At 38.0% G+C, this 15,975-nt stretch overlaps 3 protein-coding genes across 3 annotated transcripts in view; 1 reads left to right on the plus strand and 2 right to left on the minus strand.

Annotated features, from left to right (window-relative positions):
- Positions 1–947: 947 nt before the first annotated feature.
- cwc27 (CWC27 spliceosome associated cyclophilin) lies at positions 948–11,040 on the minus strand. Its single transcript, XM_033989415.2, is given in 14 exon segments — positions 948–1,338; positions 2,957–3,060; positions 3,164–3,270; positions 5,200–5,303; positions 9,126–9,245; positions 9,336–9,415; positions 9,611–9,680; positions 9,758–9,858; positions 9,936–9,949; positions 9,952–10,033; positions 10,124–10,267; positions 10,427–10,539; positions 10,667–10,763; positions 10,886–11,040. Coding segments are annotated over 14 exon segments (1,341 nt in total). The 5' UTR covers positions 10,928–11,040; the 3' UTR covers positions 948–1,175.
- Positions 11,041–11,503: 463 nt separating this feature from the next.
- ppwd1 (peptidylprolyl isomerase domain and WD repeat containing 1) lies at positions 11,504–14,286 on the plus strand. Its single transcript, XM_033988985.2, has 11 exons — positions 11,504–11,666; positions 11,805–11,907; positions 12,003–12,106; positions 12,188–12,308; positions 12,375–12,822; positions 12,898–13,088; positions 13,162–13,351; positions 13,419–13,600; positions 13,678–13,759; positions 13,828–14,010; positions 14,094–14,286. Exons 1-11 carry the CDS (start codon positions 11,531–11,533, stop codon positions 14,235–14,237), a joined length of 1,884 nt encoding a protein of 627 aa, XP_033844876.1. The 5' UTR covers positions 11,504–11,530; the 3' UTR covers positions 14,238–14,286.
- A 70-nt stretch (positions 14,287–14,356) lies between these two features.
- The window catches only part of trim23 (tripartite motif containing 23), a 3,990-nt gene continuing 2,371 nt past the window's right edge, over positions 14,357–15,975 (minus strand). Inside the window, exons 8-11 of the mRNA XM_033988987.2 lie at positions 15,887–15,975; positions 15,698–15,808; positions 15,478–15,602; positions 14,357–15,406 (exon numbers count right to left, since the gene is read on the minus strand). The exon at positions 15,887–15,975 is cut by the window's right edge and continues 41 nt beyond it. Of these exons, the coding sequence (XP_033844878.1) occupies positions 15,227–15,406; positions 15,478–15,602; positions 15,698–15,808; positions 15,887–15,975 (505 nt within the window). The 3' untranslated portion in view covers positions 14,357–15,226. The remainder of the gene's footprint in view (positions 15,407–15,477; positions 15,603–15,697; positions 15,809–15,886) is intronic.

Raw genomic sequence — 15,975 nt, forward strand, 5'->3', positions numbered from 1 at the left:
TTTCTAGTTGGGCAAGTGATGTTCAAAGTCTAATGTTCAACCTTGCCTGGCTGGAGTGTGTTGGCATTGAGGCCATCTGTAACAAAGACAAATGGACCCTGCTCTGTCCTTGGACACCGTGAATGACCAACCATTAAGCATGAAAATCCTTTGTGCCTGTCCAAACCATCTTCTCTTTGATCCTGCAACACATCAATATCCCTTTTATGCCAACTTTCTTAGGCTCACCTTGCCTCTTAACACACAGTCCATCCGTCATGAAGGGAATAAGAAGGCAGAGACTCAAGGGTCAGACATGTGAACAGCTCAAAACATCCCTGATCTTCAGATGTCTGTTGTGTAGTAATAAGGATAGAGTAACATTAAGTGATTCTAAAAAGGCACACATTTCAGTGCAGCAATGGTTATGGAGGAGTAGCATGATAATGCTATAACTAAGACTCCTTACTCTATGGAGACAGATGGCAATGGCATGTTCATTATACCCATTGTGGCTTTGATGAGACATTACGACTTAACTGATCAAGGATTCATTAGCACAAGCCATTTGGTCCTATTTGGAACATATATGTGAGTGCAAACAAGCTTGACCACAGGCACTGAGGACAAATAAAAATATCTATTGATTAATCAGTATCTCTGGTGAAATACAGACATCAGTGCACCTCAAACAAGTCAAAATGACGTATGGGATGTGCTTTATAGTAGGCTTACTAAGGCCGCCTGACACAACAACAACGTCATGGAACACTGAGTGCCAAGGCTCATCACAGGTCGTAGTGGTTTGACTTTGGTTAATTCATTAGGCAAAAATAATAATAAAAATACATACACTGATGAACTCTAAACCACAGAAATGTGGAAAACTTGATTCAAATAGGTATTTTTTTATTCATAGTAAATAAAATGTACACCAAATGAACGAAATCAGGACAAATACAGTTTTTGAACACTTTTATACTGATTAAGCTAATTGCCTAGACACAGCTGTCTTGTGAGCAGATATCTTTCCATCACAGATTAAAGGAATGGTATGTGCACTCAATCCAGATGTTTGAGCCAGATGACAGTTCAAAAAGCATGATAGCTTCAAAGTGGAGCTCTTTGGATGTTGTTGTTTGACCACTTCTTCAGTCACAGAGCTTGGATAGGACCTGACCTCTGACCGTGACGCCTCACCTCTTGGCCTTCTTCTCCTTCAGGATTTTCTTACTCTCCTCTCTCCTACGTTTATTGACGGGGTTACGTGGGTCGTAGATCTCAAACGTGTCCTCGTCCTGCATGTTGGCATCCTTCACTTTTCTGGTTTGCTCGTCAAACTGCAGAACATGGCCCATCCTAAATCAAGAAGGAAAGATGGTGTTCAAAGGAACACAACCAAAGATTCAGTAAATCATTACTGCAAGGCAACTTTTTCAAAAAACATACATCTGCTTGTAGGAAGCAAATATTGAACAGACTAAAACCAAGGTCACATACAACAAGTTTGTCGCAGCAGACAATACAGAACTCTCAGATGCAACAGAGCTCTCTTAAAAAACAGTCTCATCCCCACAGCCATCAACACACAAAACTAACTGTATACAATGTCCTCGTATTGTGATTGTATGACTGATACGTGTCCTGTCAAATGGCGTTCCTTTTGTACAACAGTGAAAACAAATCTTACTGCGGCGACTATAAAGTAACTAACTATTTCATGGAACTGGAGGTGTTGAATAATAGCTGACATTATAAGTGTTCTCGTAGCCACTTTTATGAGACTTTTAAAGAGAAAGAATTCCTTTAGTGAATCCACATAACGAATGGACAGCATCAACGTCAGGGATCAGATTTTAGACTCAAGAGGCTACGCTGGGGTTTCAGTCTCATGTCTACTTAACATCAACACTGGAGAAAGGTTAATGAATGCATTCTCCAACTGCTTAAATAGCATATGGTGCGTCTGATCAGTTAATGACTTGGTTAAATTGAAATTCGTCTAGACTAAGCTGACAGGTGTTTACATTCACATCTGCCTGTGAGATCATTAACAGGACATCTAATGATGCAAGCAAGTGTTGAAATAAGACAGGTGCACACTCTCAAACTAACTTTGGCCCATCATCTTGGGTTATGATCAGTATTACAGGATTGGAGGGACACAGAAACCTTTATTTTCCTTCTTTTTTTAAACACCCATGCACAGACATAAAGGAGTAATAGGCAGTAACCATAGCCCCATTACGCTTTTTGTGTTAAGATGTTGTATGTTCGCCTTTAAAGACTTTTGAGTCGTGGGGGCAGTCAGTAGACACAGATGGAACGGTTTACCTCCTTTGGCCTAGACTTGACTTCCACTGTCTGACCTGCAGTAACCCAAATTCTGTTAGCACCCCTCCTAGAATGGCAAAGATTTCCCACTGGTGTTTTTCTGGGGTTTCTATGATATTATCCTGCTCTACCTCCTGATCCTACCTAACGGAGGCGTCACGGCGAGGTGTCACCGACCAAGGTTTCTCTCAATTCATTAGGGCCCTACAGACAAACACAGACACTCACACACACAGAGGGTATTCTAGAGACTAATGGCAACTACAGATTTTGTTTTTCTTAAATCTCTCACACGCTGGCACTTTGCTCGTATTCACACACATGGTATTCATTTCAAACTTTGACTCGTGCCGTTTGCATTTGAGATCTTTGGTGAAAAACAGAATATGAGTAAAACACAACGTCAGGCCTGATTTCCTGATGGCTAATCTGGGGTTGTGGTCAAAAATCCCGACCTCGTACACACGTACATATTGGTTGAACTTTAACACATATTTGTCAGAAACTGAGCATGAGTATTCCAAGCAAATTTATGTATGAAGTTTCCATTTCCTTCATGTTCTTTGGTATTTAGGGTTATCTGATCTACACAATGTTACTAAACAACTTGTAGGAATAATGACAAAAACAACACTTAACTGACCATCCTTTGTCGTCATCATCCGCTAACTCCTCCACGTCCTCCTCTGGAGAGTCAGTAATGGCAGAAGACAATTTGGACTTAAAAGACTCCAGGAGGGCAAGAGTCTGTAAAAAACAGTTATTTATACTTACGGCATATGACATGACTCTTGAATCATTTAGGACCAAAGATAAAATAAACCAGCAAATGTATGTTCATTTCTGGTACCTGCTGTTCTCTACTTGATCCTTTTTTCTTTTTTTGTTTTCGGAGCTCCTCATATTTTTTCCGTCCTTCGAGGTATTCAGCCACAGCCTCACTCACAGGCTTTTTCTCTGCATAAAATAATAACATTTACTGATATTACACATAGCATTTGGTTCCAACAATTAATCAAAATAGAAAACATCTGATGAGAGTCACGAGTCAAGAGTAGAGATAAAAGTGAACCATGCTGCCCAGCTGTGACAGCTGCTGCTATAAGTCAGCTGAAAACATGAGCGTGGAAGGGTGAGAGAAGGTCCTCACCAGGTCCTTCTTGTGTGCTCAGATTGACATGCTCTGTGTGACTCCACACTAAAGTCAGCCTGCAGGACCTGAATGTGTCAGACAGCAGCAACCCCTCCCTTTATCTTGCTCAAAGATGACCCAAATTACTCCTTCCACATACTGTATTTTTCTTTTAAAGATGATCTAATAAAAGAGATTACAGACTGTATGTGCTCCCTTAGCATTATAAAAAAAACTAAATTGAATTTTACATTTTAATTCAACTAGAAGCTGATTTTTAAACCAGCTGAAGCAGAGCAACAACTGAACTCTGAAGTCAAATAGAGTGCACATTTTCAGAATGCATCATGTGACAAGTGTGAAGAACAGAACACCTTACAGGAGCAAATTATGGAAGGTTTGGTATGTTTTGATTTATGAGAGCAACAATTGATCTGCTGTCTCCCTCAATGGCCTCCTCTGTGCAGCCTCTACTGCAGCCTCTGGCTTAATGAACACTGACTGATGATGCCCTGAGGTCCCACACGAGGAACACACATCACCTTCTCCAGCTGTTGTCACTAACTACTATCTGTCTGTTTGATGGCCTTTCTTACTACATTCCTCCTTCAACTGTCTCACGTCAACAGGGTTGAGAGAATCCAACAAATCAAGAGATCATTGTGGCAGCAAATTCTGTTGTACATAAAACAGTGTTTTGGAAGTTCATTTTAATTTTAGAGTATTGTGCTTTCACCATCTTTTCAGTGAGGGCCACTTCAGAGGTTTGTGACAAGGGTCCCAGGTCAAACCTAAGACAGAGCTTAGCAAAGGAGCTGAAGAGTGAGTAAAACAAGCCTCATCGACTTCTAAGAGTTTGATTATTTATTTACACCACTACAATTTTACACTCTATCAATAATATTCAAGTTTCTTCAAAATATTTGATAGAATATACATTTTAGAACAGGGTAGGTAAGTATTCTAAGAATTTGCTGTTACAATGTGTGTTAAAATATGCACATTTTTTTTTATATGTTTTGTAGTTAATATCAAGCTAGCCAATATCACAACATCACTACTCACACAATGTTAAAGTCCTCTCCCTTATTAGCACATAACATGATTTCACCATGGGCCAAAAAGTGGTGGTATTATTGAATTACACATTTATATTCTCAATTCACTTTCAGCCTCATAATTAATGTATATATGTCTGGGAAACCAAACACATTATTAACTGGTAAGAACAGTTTTGAATTAACCTGCTGATATTTATTTTGAAGTAAAAGAAAAATATAAACTCTGTCAACTGGACAAAAAGTATGAGTGAAGACGTTTCGCTCTTCACCTAAGCCACTTGAGTTCTGGTCAGATTACTGGTGGACGTGAAACGACTTCACTTTTTGTTATATTTTTTCTTTTACTATGGATCAGATCTGGATGACTGAGGGATTACACAGATATTTGTTTTGAAGCCAAATTTATCCATGGAAAAATGTTGACCATTGTGGTCCATTTGAAATCTTGGCCTAAAATGTAAACACAACTTTAGTTCATAAGTCCAGTGAATAAAGCATTCGACTTATGGCATCACACCTGGACCAAAAAAGAAAGCCTGAAAGGCCAGATCAAACACTGTAAATGTGAATGCAGCACCTGCGTGCTCACTCTGAGAATGCAGATCATCATTACACTTTGTTAAGACTCACGATAACTTTTTCAGAACAAAATGGTTCGATACAAGTATTTATTTGACATTTGTATGCACGTACCCTCTTTGATTTCTTCTGAGGCAAGTTTTGAGCTTTCATCTTTCCTTTGTTTAATGGCAAGAATCTCTTTTTTCAGCTGACGCACCTCTTTCCGCAGTTCATCCCTGCAGAATAGAAAAAGAAAACAATAATTACTTAATTAATTCATATTTTAGTTGCTCATAAATGTTAAAACAATTATCAGAGAAGCAATTGTTTTGCTGTTTTTCAAAATTGATTAAAATGAAAGGCCCTTAAATGTATTGTTGGGTTTCAAAACATTCTGTTTCACTAATCTTTGAAAGTTCATTAATTTTATTGTGGATAAATGCCTGTGTATCATCTTATTCTAAATAAAGCAGTTTTTGTATTGAATGTGACAGTAATAATTCACATCTTTCCAAGGTGTGAAGCATTTTCTTTATTTAAAGTCACCAGGGACAGGTCTAGGCAAAAGTAAAAGGTGCTTTCCAATAAATTCATGAACTTTAAGCATATTGCAAATGTCAAACTCAAATGTATAGTTTATGCTTCTCTGGGTTCATCTTTGGGGTTGAGCAGTCTTACGTTCAAAACACCTTGGATGGAGTGCACGCTGCAACACGCTGCCATTTGCAAAATAAGTGCCGTGTCCAAGGCAACAGCCAAACAATTGGCTCCACTGCTCAAGTGCCAATAAAGAAAAAGAGACTGGAGAGAACAGGACAGGCCTTAAACACCTGTTTAAGACCCACCTAGGGCCTAGGAGGGAATCTCCCCACAAACTCTGCTCACCTGATCATGACATCCTTCTTTCTAATTTTAAAGAAGCTTACTTTTATACCTCAAATAAAAACTTCTAAATCCTAATGCTTTGTCACAATCTTTTCTCTTTTCTCTTGAGACAAAACAGCATTGTTTCTGCTTCGTAGTATATTATTCTTATAAGGTTATAGTATACTTTATTGATCCCTTGTGAGGGAAATTCATTCTCTGCATTTGACCCATCCTTCAAAGCCACTGGGGCAACCTGTCAGGAGCAGTAAGCAGCTGCAGACAGTACAGCGCTCAGGGACCCTTCTCCAGATGTTGAGCTAGGCTTGGTCAAGACCACCTAACTGGAGGATTTTATCTATTGTGCATGTTTTGGGTTGATGGGAGAAACATACAAACTCCGCACAGAAAGGCCTGGCCCAGGAGTCGAACCGGGAACCTTATTGCTGTGAAGCATGAATGCTAGGTACCATGTTACTATAATTGATCTTTGCCAGATATGTGAAAAGCATGATACCCGCGGCTGTACTGTATCTACATGGTAAAGTAAACAAATGTCTACAAAAGAAAAATGCATGACTATCCCAATCTTCACTGTCAACTGTGGTGTTTAGGATTTCTACAACACAGTACAGTGACATTTTGAAATGGGTGGTTTTCATTAAGAAAACTTTAAATTACAAGCAGTTGGGAGAACACATTTAATACTTATAGCAAGTAATTCCAAATGTTTTAGATTGGTTTAGAAAGCTATGCTGCTGACTGAAGAAAAATTGGGCACTCATGAAGAAAAGGTTTCAGCTGCACTATGATTTAACACAGTGGAATGTATATTAGAACATAAAACACCTTGCTCATTTTTATTGTGAATCCACCTCAAGGATGAAGAAGCTGATTCTATGGAGTCCAAGTTCTTTAATGAGTGAGCAAGTGAGGTGGATGAATGTGCTAGAATAACAAGATGGCTGGGTGAACTCTCCTCAGGGGGTACTCCACAACTTGGGCAAACGCCAAGCAGAACTATGCACACTAAAGGAGAAGTCCAAGCTCAACACAAGAATTTGCATGACTTTGCAGAGCGATTTGAACCCATTCAAAAACACTACTCCCACAATGGACAAGCTAAACACAGCTCATCCGTTTGCCAATTGCTGACCAGATCCTCTGACCTTGTTAATATCCTGATCCAAGGCAAATGATTAAGTTCATGCTTTTGTCCTTCTTCTTAACTAAGATATAACTGTATGAATCCTTTTTTGAACAGGCAAGTGCCCAATACAGAGCTCACATGCTGCGCTGATGTGTAAACATGTCAGGTCCAAAACATACACAATGCTGCCGCCAAGAGCTGGACTATTTCAAGACATTTTCTTCACAAAAACATAACGGAGCACTTTCTTGATCTGCCTAACCTTTTTCTCAGAACACACTTATTTATGACTGATGACGAGAGACAGGTGCAGCCAATTAATGGACACCGACACATGGTCCACATGATTAAAGTCTAGTGTTTTATTTAAGTTACACTGCCCTGTGAATAACAAACTTTCTTCAGGTACTATTTCAAAAGTGGGGTTGCTCATATCACAGCTATAATGCATTTCACAGAATAAACCATGTATTTTAATTGACTGATTATTAACTCACATTCACAAAACATAGGACAATTTCAAACATGTTTTTCTTAAAAGCAGATCATAAACAACATTAATATGATGATTGAGAAGTTAATTGGTCAGGTAATTGGTCAATAATAACCATTTTATTAGCGTCACTCTACCGGTGTCATTACAGCACTACCTGGGTTGTGTGCAATTATATATAAAGCATTAGTGGTCTTGTGTAATGTAAATAACAGGAAGCTGCACTCAGTCATTATGGGGAGTCTGCAGTGACTGATGAGCGACTGGCACAGACAGTGGAGGAGCTGTTGGCAGCAGCAGCTCACTCTATGCCACAGCCATATGGAAGCGTTTTACTTCCCAGTCATGGCCTGTCGGCTTTAACTAAAATGGAGACTATCCCATACTAGGTCTGGGACTCCGATTAACACAATTAAATAAACATAAAAATGCACTTTCTGAAAAGTACATTTTTGAATAATGTGCTTTATTTGCAGTTATACCTTACTTATTACTTCTATAAATGATAGTAGTGATATTACTCCCTTTAATGCCCTCATTTCTGCATTGTGACTGGTTATTAGCTGCAATATAAAAAGCAACTGCAAGTCTAAGGTAAAGAAACAGTCGGGCCTCACACTGCAACAATACCCACATTGTCCTGATCCAACACCGTACTCTCCTGCTCTTTGATTCACTGCCAAGACAAACCACTGAGTTGGGTTACAGGTCTTGTAGCAAAACAATCGGTGTTTGTGCTTAATATACTGAAGTGAGCTGCCCTGGGCTGCCTGTCACTCAGCAAGACACTACTGACAACAGCCCATTCTTTGTCCTCATTAACATAAGTAGAAATAAATACAAAATATTACATTTTCAGTGTCCGAAGAAATATGATCTGACCTCTGTCATATTATTTAACAGTCTGGTGTGAGTGTTTCAATGCGGATATTTATCTAATAAACTATTCAAATGCATTTGCATGTGTGACTGGCAAATCACATCAGGACAACCCTAAACCACACTAAAGACCCAGCAAATCCTCCAACTTATAATTATGAGCACATAAAAAGAGGAAACCATAATTACCAGGTTCCTAGGTATAATGCCAAGTTCAAAATATTAACATTTTGAATGTCAGCGCAGCATTGAAGAGATACAAAGAAACTAATGATCAGTGAGAGTGAAAAATGCACAACAAAGCCTACAGTAAAACATGTATTCAATCCGTATTTGAAGTATGTTATTCATTCTAGAAACATCCTAAAATGATTTTAATTCAATATCCCAATGAATACAAAAAGGTTATTTACATTATAGAAAAATTCATAATATGCTTTTCCTGATTTGCACTTTGGTGTTCTTATGTGTCTTTATGCTTAAGTCACCAAAACATTTTTTGTGTATTTAACAAAGTAAAATCTTTGTTAGTCTTTTTCTTTCACAGTACATACCACTAACACCCCCATGAGGTTGTAGGTATGTTGCATCGTTGAATGGGTTTCTAACTGTTTTAGAAATATTTCTGAGACAGTACTGCCCCCTGTTGCATTGTGCGTTACATTGCATTACCTTCTGCTCGACTTTTCCCCTTGCTCCTCTTTGTCAGTGGTTTTTGCAGTATTTGTTTCTTTCTTTAGTTTATTAGCAATTTCCTTCAACCTATCTTCTTCCTCTGGAGTCAGACTTGAGCTGTCAAAGACAGAAAAAATAAATGTCAACAAGGACCAGACTCTAAACTGATTAATTTAAATTAGTTGGCAAATCCAAATCAGCACATACCTATGCACTGCTGGTACAGAGCTCAATTTGGGATCATCTTTTAAAAGGTCATGGCTACTTTTACTTTTTCCTTTAAAAGACTACACAACACAATACACAGCAAAAATGTAAACATTTTAGTTTTAGCAAAAATGCAAAACACATTTTATCCTTGAGAGGATTTAAAAAATAAAGATTATGATTGAGAATTTCAATAGTCTAAATGCTGTTAAAGAAGAATAACCAGGAATAATATTGTATCAGTCAACAGTCAAAATGAAAAGATTATTCTGTACCTGAGTAACTTGGTTTGCTGCTTCCTCCTCTTCTTCAGCTTCTTCGCCAAATGACAACAGGCTGAAGTTCCTTTATAATGAGCATTGTTATTATGTTTCATTTAATACAAATTTATATGTAGGTTTGATTCTTGTCAGTGTACCTACTTTGTGGCTTTTGATTGTGATTTCTTAACTTCTTCTTTTCTTTCAAATTTAGAATTTTTTGTTTCACGTGGTTCAATATCATCAAAAGGAGAAGATAGAACCTTATAAAATGCATTCTAAGAATTAGAAAACATGACATACAGTTAAAAAAAATCTATTTAGCAAGAAAGTGAACTACCTCAGTGCTTCTTATTTATGTGGCTTCAATGGTCTTTCATTGCAATCACAAGCAACTTCTGCCAGTCTCAGCATATTATATACAGTGTCACCTGTTACCTGTTAAATGCCAAAATTACAAATAGAAACAAAAATAATAATAAGCTACTTATAACTTTATGAATGATATTAACAGCCTTTTCTTTTTACCTTCCCAAATATGGTATGTTTATTATTGAGTTCATCAGCACGTGCCAGAGTAAAGAAAAACTGACTTCCATTATCATGTGGCCCAGCATTAGCCATGGCAACCAGCCCTCTGCGAATGAAGCGCAGCCTTGAGTGAAATTCATCCTAGAAAACATATTTTTTGAAATGATCACTCAAAAATATTTAATGATAAAAAGACTGCAGCAGCAATTTTCTGGCAATGTGTGAGAATAATACTTATATGAGTAAAACACACTAAACCATTATTCCTGGGTATAACGGTGTATCAAGATGGAATCTGACCTTAAATGGGTGTCCATAAACGGATTCTCCACCTGCCCCTGTCCCAGTGGGATCTCCTCCCTGGATGATAAAATCTGGAACAACTCTGTGGAATATTGTGCCATCGTAGTACCCTAAACCACACAGGTTAAAAAGTGTGTGAGTGCATTCACTTTTGTATTTTGTAAATTATGCCTTTAGGCTTTACACAGACAATTTGCATTGAGCATAAAGATGTTACACGTTTCAGTCCAGTATTACCTTCCATACAAAGCTGCACAAAGTTTCTACAAGCTTTTGGCGCTTCTTTTGACCACAACTCAATGTCAATGTCTCCTGCTGTCGTCTTGAGCAGAACCTGAGACAAAGAACATGAAAAGTTCCGACAAGTCTCTGATTGTGGTACATTAGTAGATATGCCCACTGGCCTACCGTACAATATTGAGTTAGGTTGAGAGCGGTTTAGTAGCTGAGTTTTACCTTTCCATTTGTTGGTGGCTCTTGGATATAAATATTGCTCATCTTCGAAGAATTTATAGAACATAAACCATAGAAATATAATGATCGTGGGGCTAATACGAACCAATATCCCGATTTTTCACAAAAAACAAAACATTACTGTTCTGTCCCATTTAGGGCGCATGTGTGCTTTGAAAATGAGGGGTGTAAAATTAAATAACATGTTTTATTTATTTTGTATAATATTGCTGTGGAATGTTCTTTGTTCTCTTCAAATTCGTAAATCACACAGCTTTACAAAGGGGGGGACAAACTACGCTCATTAAAGAATGTTCACTATGAAATGCTAATAATAAACTTTCCCTATCCCTTGGCCAAAAATATTGGTTTGGTCCATGTGTCTCATGAAAAATAGCCGTCAGAAACAATGACGTTAACCTTTCTTCGGTCCTATCTTCACCAGTAGAAAGAAATAAAGCCTACATTAATGCTCAACACTGACTGTCAAAATAATAGAAATCATAATAACATAATTACAATAGAACATAGTAAATCTAACTTTAAACAAACAATAATTCCATACAAACATAATGTATTAATTTTCCATTCCGACAGGTGGCGGTAAATGCCCCTTTAGACCCTTCACACCGCAGATCAAGAACAGCAATGGCGGCTGCATCTGAAAACAGCGCGGATCTGAAGCGAAAAGCGAGTCACAAAGATGAAGAGGCCGATGGACAAGAGGGTGATGAATGGGTCGGGCCCATGCCAAGCGAAGCTACGAAAAATAAGAAGAGAAAATGTTAGTACATTTTATTTATTCTACGACTTGTTAACCGAGTGATGATCTTACTGACCAACTAGCGAGGTTGCAGGAAGTTTTGTCTTTATGTCAATGACTTCTCACCTCATTATTAAATTATACGTTGTTTTTTTTTAGTTTTGGAATTTGAAAGTGTTTACCTGGATAATCTTCCATCGGCTGCGATGTATGAAAGAAGCTACATGCACAGAGATGTAATCACACATATCGTGTGCTCCAAGTACGTCGTAGTGCCTCGTCTTTGGCAATATTCCATGTTTATGCTTGATATATGTTTACAGCACGACCAAACACCAATTCTTATTAATTCTGTAGGACTGACTTTGTCATCACAGCCAGTCAGGACGGTCATGTCAAGTTTTGGAAAAAGAAGGAAGATGAAGGCATTGAGTTTGTTAAACATTTTAGAAGCCACCTTGGTATTACATTTTTCTTTCTTTGTACATTTTACGTTATACAGTAATTAAACCGTTTTTACATTGATCTGTAATGTATTTCAGGTGTAATCGAAAGCATTGCAGTAAGTGCTGAAGGAGCACTTTGTTGCTCTGTTGGTGATGACCAGGCAATGAAAGTATTTGATGTCGTCAACTTTGACATGATTAATATGCTAAAACTTGGGTAAGCCTAGATATTAATATCCTGATTATTGCTTATTTTTGGTAATGGTAACTTGTTTGACCTTAGGTTTCACCCAGGCCAGAGTGAATGGATTTACAATCCTGGAGATGCCATTTCCACTGTGGCTTGCTCAGAAAAATCCACAGGAAAGATCTTTGTTTATGACGGACGGGGAAGCAATGAACCAATTCATGTATTTGACAAGATGCATGCTTCACCACTGACCCAAATCCGCTTGAATCCCAAATTCAGGGTGATTGTTTCTGCTGACAAAGCAGGAATGTTAGAATACTGGACTGGTCTACCAAATGAGTTTAAATTCCCCAAGCATGTAGACTGGGAATACAAAACGGACACAGATCTGTATGAATTTGCAAAACATAAAACATATCCCACTAGTCTGGCATTTTCCCCAGATGGAAAGAAAATGGCTACCATTGCAGCTGACCGAAAAGTCCGAATTTTTAGATTCCTCACAGGAAAACTCATGAGAGTGTTTGACGAATCCTTAACTGTAAGTTTATGGTTTACAATTGTACTGTGAATGATAAGTACACCAGAGTATTTACTTTTTTTTCTGACTCATTAGATGTTCACAGAGTTGCAGCAGATGCGACAGCAGCTTCCCGATATGGAGTTTGGAAGGAGAATGGCTGTAGAGAGGGAACTTGAGAAGGTGGATGGTGTCCGTTTGGCAAACATTATCTTTGATGAAACAGGACACTTTGTCCTCTATGGAACTATGCTTGGAATTAAAGTCATCAATGTAGAAACCAACAGGTATATCTTTTTTTTTTTTTACATATCTAAATACATTCCAATACATTTTAAATTAAAACACTTTTTTGTTCAGATGTGTTAGAATACTTGGCAAACTTGAGAATATCCGTGTGGTTCAACTGAGTCTGTTCCAAGGTGTAGCAAAATCCATGAAGGTCGCACCAACTGTTGAGATGAAGGCATCTGATAACCCTGCACTACAAAATATAGAGGCAGACCCTACCATATTCTGTACTGCATTTAAAAAGAACCGTTTCTATCTGGTAATTCTATAACTAGCCTCAATATGGGCCTTTTGTCCAGTGATACAACATGCATTTTTTTTATTAGTTTTCCAAGAGAGAACCAGAGGATACCAAGAGTGCCGACTCGGATAGAGACATCTTCAATGAAAAGCCATCAAAAGAGGAGGTGATGGCTGCAACACAGGCTGAGGGTCCAAAGCGTGTGTCTGACAGTGCCATTATCCATACAACTATGGGAGATATTCACATTAAACTATTCCCTGTTGAGTAAGTTGCTTGTAAAAAATGCTCTCCACAAATGACACTTATTTCTTACAAAAAACAAAATGCCATTTCTTCTTTAGATGCCCCAAAACTGTGGAGAACTTTTGTGTTCACAGTAGGAATGGCTATTACAATGGACATATTTTCCACAGAGTCATTAAGGTAAATATCTTTATACAATTGCATATATTTGTGTAATGACAGTGGTTTCAGTTTTTATTTTCGCCCAGGGGTTTATGATTCAGACTGGAGACCCAACTGGTACAGGCATGGGAGGAGAGAGCATCTGGGGAGGGGAGTTTGAGGATGAATTTCACTCTACTTTGAGACATGATCGGCCATACACACTTAGCATGGCCAATGCTGGACCAGGCACCAATGGCTCTCAATTTTTTATCACCGTTGTACCCACTGTAAGTTCCATCATGTTCCTAATCTTTCTGTAGTAACTATTTTAAGAAGCCACATCCTAATCTAAATGTTTCCCTTTTCCCAGCCTTGGCTTGATAACAAGCATACAGTATTTGGAAGGTGTACAAAAGGAATGGAAGCTGTTCAGAGAATTTCCAATACAAAGGTCAACCCAAAGACTGACAAACCTTATGAGGACATAAGCATTATCAACATCACAATTAAGTAATGTCATGTGATTTATAGTGGTGGGTTTTATAATGGTTTCATTAAAAAAATTTGTAAAATAATCAGTGTCGTAACATTTATTAGGTAATCCTAACATATAGAAAAAGCTATGATGGGGAGTTTCAACAAGCAAAGACTTTAATGTTTCACATAATGGGTTGTAAACTTAACGTGTACCATCTTGTTAGCACTGAGGCTAGAACGTAGATTTTCCCATGTTTCTTTTAAATCAAATCCTATATGTACAATGAAATGGCACACACATTTTAGTTGCATGAGCTAACTGTAAGGAAAAGTGCATGCCACAAGTTCCGTGCAAGACACTCCAAAAATGGAGGCGTATTTGATGCAAAGTGGCTAACTTGTTCATACAAACCTCACACAAACATATTTATATATTAATTCAGTAAAATGTTTCACCTCTGTAACATAAAACAAATTCAATCTAAAATGCAATGGTTTTGCCTTTTGAAGACTACATAGAGTGAAGCACATAAACTCTTTACAATGCATAAGGGTGCCACAAAACCATATTCACATCAAGGCAAAGAACACCACTACACCTATAAATTAAATAGCCTGGCCTTTCAAACGTCTGGATAAAATAAAAGGGATCCTAGAACTACAAGTGTTAGCTGGTAAAAACTAAACACCAATAGCAAAATTGTCAATAGGACGACAGTCTGTTACATTGTGTTATAAGTAGAATGAAGAGACCCCAATTTCAATAAGCATTGGAATTGTAGAATCCTGAAAAAGTAACTAAAAATATGGAGATGTCATGACAACAGCCTTGTATAGGATTATGGACTAGCGCATGCATTGTTAGTTGAATCTGTGACTGATGGGTCTTTGAAAAATATTTACATTTTTCTTTATCAAGCCTCAATGTTCTTTGTGAAGGCGATGGCAAACAAAGCTAGGAAGCTGGATGAAAGTAGAGAGGCTGAGTTATGTTCTAATGTTGGAAATATTTAAAAACTGTCAGCTTCAGGCAACATCCAGGACCCCAGCAGCCACCAACTGTCTTGACAACCAGTCCAATCCCTCATGCAGGCCCATCCCACTGCGGGCATCACAGCCCTGAATGTGCCAGCTCCTTCCACAGCACAGTTTGTGTAGACTCAGCACCTCTGTCATCTCCTCCACAGCCACAGCCCCAGGTACATCCTATACAGCAAGAATAGGACAAAGATTTAATGTTGGAAATGGCAATATTATCTTTTCTGTTGTATACATACCTGCTTGTTTGCAAAAATAAGCAGCAGTGCGTCCCTTAGCTCTTTCTCAGTGAGTAGTTTGGCCAGTTCACTGTGTGCTTCCATTAACCTGTCTCTATGGCAGCTGTCAATTACAAAAACTACCGCTGAGCAAACACAGAGAACAAATAAGTGTTTATCAGATAATAAATTAGATTGATTTAAAGGGACAATAACCAATGCAGTTAATGCTGGGGAATACCTTGAGTGTTCAAGTAGTAATGTTTCCAAAGAGGTCTAAGCTTATGTTTTCCTCCAACATCCCAGATTGTAAATTTTAAGTTCTTGTATTCTACAGTCTCCACATTAAATCCTAAAAGATAGTTCAAATGTTTAAAAAACAAATAAAAAGTTTGGGGTTTTAGTCTTTGTACAATGCTATAAAATATACCAATTGTAGGGATGGGCTGCATGAATTCATCTTGTTTTAATTTAAAAAGGATAGTTGTTTTGCCTGCTCCATCCAGTCCAAGTGTTACT

The sequence above is a fragment of the Periophthalmus magnuspinnatus genome, chromosome 23, assembly GCF_009829125.3.
Source record: "Periophthalmus magnuspinnatus isolate fPerMag1 chromosome 23, fPerMag1.2.pri, whole genome shotgun sequence".
Taxonomy (NCBI): Eukaryota; Metazoa; Chordata; class Actinopteri; order Gobiiformes; family Gobiidae; genus Periophthalmus; species Periophthalmus magnuspinnatus.

Bases quoted from the DNA above. Each gene is read 5' to 3' on its own strand.
- ppwd1 (XM_033988985.2), top strand. From the start codon at position 11,531: ATGGCGGCTGCATCTGAAAACAGCGCGGATCTGAAGCGAAAAGCGAGT. The intron at 13,089-13,161 runs GTATATCTTTTT...TTTTTTGTTCAG, and splicing joins ATCAATGTAGAAACCAACAG to ATGTGTTAGAATACTTGGCA. The intron at 13,352-13,418 runs GTAATTCTATAA...TTTTTTTATTAG, and splicing joins AAAAGAACCGTTTCTATCTG to TTTTCCAAGAGAGAACCAGA.